General features: G+C 38.9%; 2 protein-coding genes and 1 long non-coding RNA gene across 5 annotated transcripts; 1 reads left to right on the forward strand and 2 right to left on the reverse strand.

The window, feature by feature from the left end:
- Positions 1-423: 423 nt before the first annotated feature.
- Positions 424-2,806, reverse strand: LOC140799383 (growth-regulating factor 3-like). 3 transcript variants are annotated; one of them, XM_073153712.1, is made up of 4 exons: positions 2,240-2,806; positions 1,966-2,151; positions 1,423-1,720; positions 424-1,333 (listed from the first exon to the last, which is right to left on the reverse strand). In XM_073153712.1, the coding sequence occupies exons 1-4, from the start codon at positions 2,361-2,363 to the stop codon at positions 895-897; spliced, it is 1,047 nt and encodes a 348-aa protein (XP_073009813.1). In that variant the 5' UTR covers positions 2,364-2,806; the 3' UTR covers positions 424-894. The 3 variants fall into 3 exon arrangements, with proteins under 3 accessions (XP_073009813.1, XP_073009829.1, XP_073009821.1); XM_073153728.1 differs by having other exon boundaries at positions 1,966-2,145; positions 2,240-2,728; XM_073153720.1 differs by having other exon boundaries at positions 1,966-2,148; positions 2,240-2,608.
- Positions 2,791-4,849, forward strand: LOC140799409 (uncharacterized). The gene is made up of 2 exons (XR_012110994.1): positions 2,791-2,918; positions 4,310-4,849. It is a non-coding gene; the product is annotated as an uncharacterized lncRNA (long non-coding RNA).
- A 1,016-nt stretch (positions 4,850-5,865) lies between these two features.
- Positions 5,866-6,798, reverse strand: LOC140799791 (uncharacterized). Its single transcript, XM_073154259.1, has one exon. It carries the CDS (start codon positions 6,796-6,798, stop codon positions 5,866-5,868), a length of 933 nt encoding a protein of 310 aa, XP_073010360.1.
- Between the last annotated feature and the right edge of the window lie 3,143 nt (positions 6,799-9,941).

Genomic DNA, 9,941 nt, shown 5'->3' on the forward strand with positions numbered 1-9,941 from the left:
TATTTTAGTACACAATGTATCAAATAATTTATAACTAGTACATCAAGTTTAAGGTCAATATTATTCCATAAAGAGTTATAAACCTTACAACCTGGAAAACCAAGTCCAATGTCATACTAGTCTAATATAATAAGAAAAAAATGGTTACTATTTGGTGCTCCTTTCAACATTTAGTGAAGATCTTGCATAGTTCAATTTTATTATGTTTCACTTTTCATATCTGCTAATCTATGATTGTTTAATATAATAAAAGGTGATGGTTTTTGTATAACATATTCTCTGATGTGCTCAGTATATTATTAGATATTAAGCCTTCTCAAGATCCACTTAATATCTAATGTTAAGTGTGCTTTTTGTAACCGTGTTCTTCCTCTTTTTCCTGAAATAAGTATATTAGATATTAGAGTATGCTGATTGAACTGGTTTGACACGAAAGAAGTCATGATTTTGATTGATCTCCAACTTTCTAATGATTAACATCATTCTTTTTACCGTATAGTACACTATGACCCTATAACAGGATGAAAGCTAAATTCAAGACTTGAAAGCTTGAATACAAGACCATGATCTGAAATCAAACGACTAACTGGATCTGACCTGATAGTACTCGAGGAACCTGAGACCTCACATACATGAGACATGCCAAGCAGCACACTCTTAGAAAACAACTACTCTTGACTTCATGATTTTTACCAACACAAATCTGCACCTTAGCTACTACTCTACAGTGAACATGGGGAAGAAGAAGAAGAAGACTCTTATTTCACAAAGCACAGAATGATTGGACTGGAGAATAGACGAGGGGCGGTGTATCTGATCATCTTCTGTAGACCTGAAGAGCACACCAAGAATACTTAAACTGGTGCTCCAGAGCTATGTGAAATATCTAGCCTCTCAGGTGCTGATGCTACTAGTCTCAGATACTGATCCATTAAGCTTCTGTAACACACTTGCAGGGGAAGGAGTCGAAGTTGATGAACGGAGTGCTTCGGCGAGTGGACCGCCCATGGATGCCTCACCATGGTGTACCCACCCACACCAGTTAGAAGGTTGCAGCCTTTCATCTTTTGTATCTTTGCTGCAACCGCTGCCCAACCCATGTAGTTCAGCATTGCCTGTTGATAGCTTGAGGGAGAAATCTGATGATGGATTTGTGGGGATGGAAATAGAGAGCTGAGTGGTGGAAGTTGAAGGACTGGACATGCTGTTACTAGTGTTGTGCTCTTCTTCTTGTGTTCTCGGCCAGTCATCGAAGAATCTCCTGAGCACATGGCTGCCAGTTTTCCCCTTGCTCTCAGGGATAATATGATCAGCAGTTTTGCCATTTGGGGATCTAAACAACAATATAAGAATCCATTAATGAGTATTCCAACCAATGGCAATGTTTCAAAAGGTGCTTAACTTCAGCAAGTGGCATGTTACCTCTGATTAAGGGGGGGGATGTTTAGCGGAGGTGATGAGCCAGCATGAGTGGCATAGGATTCTTTGTTCATCACCGGCGGCAGAGGCGAGGAAAGGGTGGACTTCACACCGCCGGCGGTGTGCGTGGGGATTTCCACATGCTTTCTTGAACGGTTTCGACCTCGGTGGACATGGCGCTCGCAGTACTTCTGCCCGGCCACCACCTCCCTTGAGCATCTCCACTTCTTTCCGTCCGTCCTTCTGCATCTCCCCGGCTCGGGATCGATGGCGCTTCTCCCCCAGTACCCTGTCTGGATCACTGTCGACAACAACAACCGTGCAGCAATGCAAGTGATGAGTTTGCCATTCGAATTAGCAAAAAAAACCGAGTTCAGAGATGAAGAGACACACAGTGAATGTGTTCTGAAGTGCCAACCAACAAGCTTCCTAAAGTGATACTCGAGCAAGAAAACAGGCAGGATATTCAAGAAACTTTATTATAAATCAAGCAGAGACACTAGAGATGGGTTATAAAGCTGGAAAGAAGATTTAATATGCACTCACAGGATGGTTGGTAATGCTGGAAAAGTTGGGATTGGTGGTGGTAGTACTGAGACGCAGTGAGGATACTCCTTTTGATGGGTAGAATAAGCTCCATGGGGACAGAGACGCCAGCTATCATATGCTTGTAGATCAAAGCCTGCAGCTCCAGCTCCTGCCACTGTGCCAAACTGAAGTAACCCCCTACTCCTTACACAAACCAAGATAAGAGAATACCAAGTGAGAACATTGCCAGAAATGGGAGGAAGAAACTATCTAATAGAGCAAAATCGCTTACTGGGAACTGCTGCAGGTGCTGGACTTTGGAGTGTGGTGTTGGCGTTGCTACCTGGCTCACATGCAAACAGAGTAAGAGCAGAGTTAGGTGGCTGCTGCTGGTCTCTCCATTGATGGGAGTCCATGAAAGCCAAACTGCTTCCTTTGTATGCCTTTGTTTTCTTGTTATTGATGGGATGGGAGGGAGTCTGCTGCAAGAATGAAGAGAAGAAGGATCTCTTTCCTCTCTCTCTCTCTCTCTCTCTCTCTCTCTCTCTCTCTCCTGTTCTTGCTCAGCCAAGGTAACCTACCAAGCTCTATCTATCTAGTTAGGCTTCTACTACATTTGTGCAGAGGGGGGAGGAGTGAGTTGTTGCACCTGAGCTGGGATAGGGACAGGGCAGACAGACAAACCTATCATGTAGGGGAGGAGGGAGGTAGAGAGTTCCTCCTGCCACCTGTTGCTCCTTTGTTGGGAAGTGAACAACTGTAATTGTTACAATAATGCGATGGAGAGAGAGATGTGGATAGTTGGTTTCTTCTTTATTGCGAGGAAGCTTTGGGAGAAGGAGAGAAGGAGAGGAGGACTGGGTGGAAAGCTGTAGGTGGCTGGCTTTATCAAGCGAAAAACAAACAAACCCATGTTTCTAGAAAAGAAAACCCAACAGCTGAAGCCATATCTTAGTCTGGTTGTGTTTACGGTAAGTTGGAATTGATATTTGGTGAACTTTTGTGTATGATTTGAGTCTCTTCTTGCTTATTTTTTAAGAGGATTGACCTTGCTATTTAACTTGTATATTAGAAGATATTAGCTCTTTAGTCTAGCCTAATATTAGTATACGAGCTCATAATCTATAAAATAAAACTAGTACTTAATTTCCAGTCAAATAGTCTGAACTCAAGCAAGGCTTTATCAAAATAGACTATACTCTAAATTTAGTACTAAATTGGGACTATTTTATAATAGTTATCAGCATAACATTGAATTTATCAGTATTTTATTATGTCAAAAAAAAAAAATGCTTAGCTATTTAACATTTTACTCTTTTAAAAACATTAAATAATCTAGCATTTTATTAACAAAAAAACTGAACAAAATTTAAATAATTTGAATGGCTGTCAGCCTTTTTATTAAGAATCTAAACAGTTTGCCGTAGAAAATAACCATAACTCATAAAAAAAATTTAATATTTTCATAATAATATATTATATAACTAAAATAACAAATTGAGCACAAAGTTACGATATTTTAAATTCTTTATTTTTAGTTTTACTTATATCTTTCTCATTTAAGGTCGAATTAAGTTTTGATTAAAATTAGAACGATAAATTTTTTGTCTAAAATAAATTATTTGTTAGAAAACTATGATTCAAAATTGAGTAGTTCAGCTTTTTAATAAAATGCTAAATAATTTAATATTTTAAATAATAAAAGTCTTAATTATTCTAACTCTTTTACTCTATCATTTCACTAACTGCTATAGTAAAATAGATTATTTTTTAGCATTAAGTTTTAACGGTGATTTACGGTGATAAATAAAGTTGAGAAACGGGTCAAATTGGTCAAAAACTAAATTACAACCATACAGTACTTTCCTCTTTCTTTTTTCTGTCTTTGGACGCTATGAGACTTTACCCTAGATTGGAAAAAGTCCGTGTCTCATCTTTAAGTCCATTCCCTAGCCTTTTGAGGTTAGCTCCATGAGTAGGCAGTCAGGCACAGTTTGTGAATCATCAAATACTAGATGTTTTATTCATAAGAGAGATGATTTCTAGCGAGAGATAGTAGTAATTATGATGTCCGAGTCTGACTCACTTCTAAAGAAGGAGAACATAAAAAGTTCCTTGTAAATGGAATCTTTGCCGGAGCCGATCGAGCTAGCTGAGAGCTGTGCGGCGCGCCGACAAATTCCAAAACGGGATCTCTCCCATTTAGATGCTGATGCTGCTTAGATTTGCTAACGTACGTACGAAGTAGACAACATGCAGAGTTTCCAGTATCTGGACTCTGGAGCTAGCTTCATTTCCTCTGCAACTTCTAATAACTATCAGGACTCGAGATATTAACGTGCGTATATACATATATATGTAGAGGGGGACACGCAGGCATCTGGAAGAAGACGGGGGGGGATTGCCCAGGTGGCATGCATTTATCGACCATTGACCAGTGACTCCGAGAGAGAGAGAGAGAGGGACGAACTCTGGCACGAGGAGTTGTTGGGCTTTGGGAGTTGTGTTGGGTTGGAGAGGTTTCACATCTTGGGGTGGAGGAGGAGGAGGAGGAGGAGGAGGAGGAGGAGAAAGAGTACGTCGTTCTGACTTTAAAAAAAGAAAGGTTCTGAGAAGAGGACCCCATGCACCCGTCTATCCATCCATCCATCCTCATCATCATCTCATTGTTTGTTGTCAAAGAGTGATGAGCTCACACACACCACCAGATCCTGATGTGACCCTTCACTCTGACCTCTTTAGATCCATCTCTTTCTCTTTTTTTTTTTACAGATATGATATATCTATATGTATTTGAACTGCTGCTGATGTATATAGTCCAATATGTATGGATTAATTTATTTTTGTCAAAAAAAAAAAAAGTAATTAGAGTTAATATATGTCGGTAGTCTTTAATAAAGAAGATTAGTCTAATAGTTAGAGTGTGAAATGGATTGATGCTGTTCCGTGTTGGGCGAGGAGCAGCGGATCCGAGCGTCCTCCGTGTGTTATCTGCAGCTCCGGTGGTCGTAACTCCACCTAATCTAACAAAAAAGCGTCACGTGACAGGGGGGCTGTCAGAGATCGAGGCGCACGAGAAGGGGCGGGGGGACATCTGCCGCACGTGGGCCCCACCGTCCTGGGGACGAACCGGGCCCCGGTGGTTCGAACGCGAATCTCACGTGCCCTCACGTGATATGCTCCCAGGAGACGACGACAACTGTTTAAACGGAATCATACTATTCTCTAATTTAGAACAAATTATAATTCACACCCTATCTTTAGTAAATTTGAAAATACAGAGTGCAAAATGTAAAAAAGAACCCCAACGTATCAACAAATTTGGAACCATCTATCTCTTCTATTCGGCCACTGTTTGAGAGCTATACTGAGACACTGTTCATTGTTTACTTTCACTTTATACTTTTCAGGCGGCAAACAGTAAAATATAAAGCTTCTTCTACGGTGCATGTCAGAAGAAAAAAAAAATGCTATGCTATGCTATGCTATGCTATGAAGTAGCTTGAATAATTTCATCCCTCTATCTTCTTCCTTCTCCCACTTGTTTGATGCGATGTCCAATCAAGTCACCTGTGCACCACCAACTGCATATATACGTACGTGAAACATCAAACATGCAAGCTTATTATGTAGTACAATAATTAAAGACAGTTATCTGTACTTAATCGCGAAATTCCATAGTTTGAGAATTTCGATGCACTTCTTGATTCTTAAGTACATAGTTCTATCCAAAGGTAAGGATCTAACGGTAAAATAGCATTTTCATACAGTCGCAGGAGGGATCAAGGAAATTAAGCTCGCAAAAGATGACACCGTAAATCAAAAGTCAACGATTGCTCATGGATGCATTGCGGTAGAAGAGGAGAAGTCAACGACAAGAAGAAAAGAGAGAGAGAGAGAGAGAAAAAGAACGAAAGGTCAACGGCCATTTCCCAGCTGCTTCTTGAAGGCTTGGATGAGCAGGAAGAAGCCGGACTTCCCCTGGCCATGCCTCGCGAGCTCGTCCTCCAGCCACAGCCTCGTCTCCGCCGTCACCCTCGTCTTGAACATGAACAGCGCGCAGCCGGCGGCCGCCGGATTCGCGAACCACCAGTCGTGGACGTCCCACATCATATCCACGACGGAGCCGTCGATAAATATCGTCTGGTTGCCTCGGAAGTTCCACTTGAGCCTCCTCACGTGCACCACCTTCTTCTTGTCGATGCTCACCGACAGCTCCGAGTCCTTGCAGTCCATCTCGTCCCCCTTGCACCTTATCGAGATCTCGTGCTCCTTCCCGTCGCTGCGGAATCGCGACGTCGTGGAGTAGGTGGTCGCGCCGCGGACTTGCTCCTTGCGGGTGAGGAGGGAGAACTTGGCGATCGGGATGGCGGACTCGAAGAACTTGACGAAGTCCCTGCTCATGTCGCCCAGCAGCAGGCTGAACTCGCCGTCGACGATGACCGCCACGTAGAAGTCCTTCACGGGTTCGGGTCCCGACCCGTACTTGGCCCCGCTGATGTCCCAGTACAGCCCCACCACCGAGTTCTCCGTCACGAACGACCGGCTGCCCTTTCTCTTATTCAAGACCTGTGTCTCGTTGGGCTTCGAAGAGCGGCGGGAGGAGATGCCGTCCTCAATGGCGACGGCGAGCTGAGACGAGGGAGAACTAGCAACAGCAGCAGCAATAGTACTACTACCACCAGTAGTAGTAATAGTGTGAGGTTTAGACCAAGAGATCTTGACGTGCACTTCTTTGCGAGTGGAGAGGATGGATTTGTAGACGCTGGTGTGGACGACGGCGAAGGAGCCGCCGATCACGCCGGCGGCCGAGCAGGAGACGTCGGGGAAGCAGGAGGCGAAGTCTCTCATCGTCGTCGCTTGCAGAGACGTAGTTCTCCTTTCGCTCAACATGCATGTATATCAGTTACTAGACTGGATTATTGGATTTGGATAGGGAGGCAAAGAACATCTCTGGATCTATCGATCGATCGATGGCTCTCAGGTTGGTAAATTAAATGATAGGATCATAGAAAGTGGAGGTGGCGTCTCATGTGCGTCACAAAGAATTGAAATCGATTCAATTCATTCAACCCCCAGGAACAACAAACGTGAGGGGAATGAATATTATGACGTGGTTATTAATGGCCTCCTACTAACTCGTTAAAATAATAGTTGACAACGTTGACTAAGTCCCGTAAGTGGTGGTAAGACTAAGTTCGAGTCAATCTTTGTTCGGCTACTTTGATTTCTTCGGTGGATTTAAGCTGTTGGTGGAAAATGACAAGCACTATAGTATCTATAGGAAGTTGCTTAGTAGCATCAATTAATCATCTTAAATTCATAAAGTTACCTTAGAAAATTAATGCGTTAGGTAACGAACCATTGTCGTATAACCTCAAAATTCTTATTTTTATAACCGCATTGGTGATTTTATAAAATAAAAGGAAAAGCCTGACGGTATATAGTTATACTCTTGCTAATTATTACCTTAGTTGGTGAACACTGTTTACTAAAGAACAACATTATTGTTGTCATTATTATAAATTCTTGACACCAAATAGGGATAATCACACTAAAATACCTAGACTATTGTCTATTTTCTCATACAAATTCTTTTATTCTTTGTTATCAACACTTTGATTCCCCTAAACTATAAAAGTTTAACGTAAAATTAAATTATTTTTCTCTCCTTTTTTTTTTAAATAAGAGTAAAATGATCCCAGAATGGCCTGAAGTTGATTACATATGTGCCCACTCAAATATTATTTTTTAACAAAAAAAATTTCGAGGAATTAATGACCAAACTTAGATCAAACATGTCCAGCACTACTGTGAATCATATATATTCTTATCATGAAGATAATTCGTGACACCAACCCCTTTGATCACATTAAGTAACTTTATTAATATTTATGCTAATGATGCATGCAGAATGAGTTTTATATATATATATATATATATATATATATATATATATATATATCAAGCAATTATAAGAGGATTAAGTCAAAAGCAGCATCCACAATTTGAAATCAACATGCCAAGTCTATAGATAGTCAATAAGAATACCTTCCATCTCAAAAGGAAGTTGCACCTTTCAAAGGTTATGAGAAATGAGATTCATTGTGATCTCAAAGATCCAAGCTGACCACGACCCGAAGTGTTGACCACCACTTAGGCACTAGCAAATTGGCATCTAAATTAATTCCAATTATAATTTATTTGGTTAAGTTGTAACTGTTAGTCAATCCGTAACTACGATGTAAAAAAGACTTCATTAACTCCACATAAGTATAATCTAATTTGAAAATTATAGATATAATTTAGTTATTTTATGATCTATTCATATTGATGCCAACAAAATAATGTTACTTTTGAATGAAACAAAAAATATATATATAACAATTAAAATTCAATGTAGACTATAAGTGAATTAAATGCTTAAAATTGAAGAACAGAGGACTTAAAGAAGCTGGCAAATTAAATTGAGCTAAATGACAGGGTAAGATGGTAATTTCCTCTTAGAAGTATCTTTTTTTGCAATTGAGAGATGCAACCAAGAATCATGAGAGTACATGCTGGATATTTACTACATATCATATCAAGGAGATTAAGTATATTATTTCTCTCTTAAAATATGATATTATGAAAAAAAATGTAGTAGTCTCCTTATATTATTGACCGATAAGTTGAACTTGACAAATTCTCTCTTTACAATATTAATTGAACAAATTAGTATATATACAAATTATCATATGACCCCAAATTCGGATAAGGATATTTGCATCACTTGTATTCGTGTATATTTGACGGGTGCTGGAATTGACTTAGATAGAGCGGCCCAAATAAGAATGGACAATGCTTTAACCCTCCCAGAAGTGAGAACAAAAGAGAGATCATCTTTTGCCTACCAATCCTCTTATGTTTGGATAAAAAGTCAAACTCTCTCTTATGCCGGCCTTTCACTTAACCTAAACTATGTTATTCACAAGTTACGTAAACTCAAATTAACATAAGCTCGCTCACCCAACATCGATTGCTCATCCACACTTGAGAATAATTGTTAAGTTCGAAGACACCAACTAAGCCTTCTAATCTTCTATCTTTAGGGGAGAAAAAAGAAAATAAAAGAGAGGAGTTCTATCTTTGAGCTCCCTTGATGGGCCTTGATGGGCCCTGGGCCCTAAGTTCCTCACAAAGGGTTAGCCCATTTTCATATAGATGAGATGTTAAGATTTGTAACTTATAACCATTAAGGCCGTAATTAAGGGTTAAAAATATTAACCTATTTCTATTAAAGAGTTGACTCACTTCTCCAATCTAATTATAAAAAAGAGCAAACTGACATCATCTGTCTTACCGGGAGCCATTAATTTATCAAAATAAAAAATAAAAATATATAACCATTTATCTTTTATCTTCTAAGTCTTGATAAGAATCTTTTAGTATTGGTCGCTCTCTTCCTCACATGAGTCAGCAAAGGTCAATCTCCAAAGAGAACACATAAACACTGCACTTTTAAAGAGTTTTTGATCAAACTAACATCCTGTTTTTTTTAACGAAATTATAGTTTATATTCTACATTTTTATTATTTACAAATTGAGTTATATGATTTAACGAATGCGTGCAGAAAATATCTTGTATTATATTTGAACTAATATTATAAGAATATTTCGTTAATTAGAGATATTTTATTTCTAAAATAACTAAAATATTCATAGTATCACTTGACTGAGAGTATTTTTATAATATTTTTTAGTATAATTAACTTAATTTATATGATAAATAAAAATATTAATAAATTCAACGTTATATTTATAAATTAATGAAATAAAATATTAAAAAGCCTAAGCTATCGATAGTTTATTTAAAATATTTCAAATGATACATCGATAAATTTAAGTAAGTTTTATTAACACTGATCAAATTACCGGTCTTATATGTAAGAAAAATATGATAAACTTATCGGTATTTTTTTTTTCTTTTTTAGATAATTTGATTTTAGGCTTGT

Source organism: Typha latifolia, chromosome 1 (genome assembly GCF_019914945.1).
Source record: "Typha latifolia isolate L0001 chromosome 1, TyphaL0001v2, whole genome shotgun sequence".
NCBI classification, from domain to species: Eukaryota; Viridiplantae; Streptophyta; class Magnoliopsida; order Poales; family Typhaceae; genus Typha; species Typha latifolia.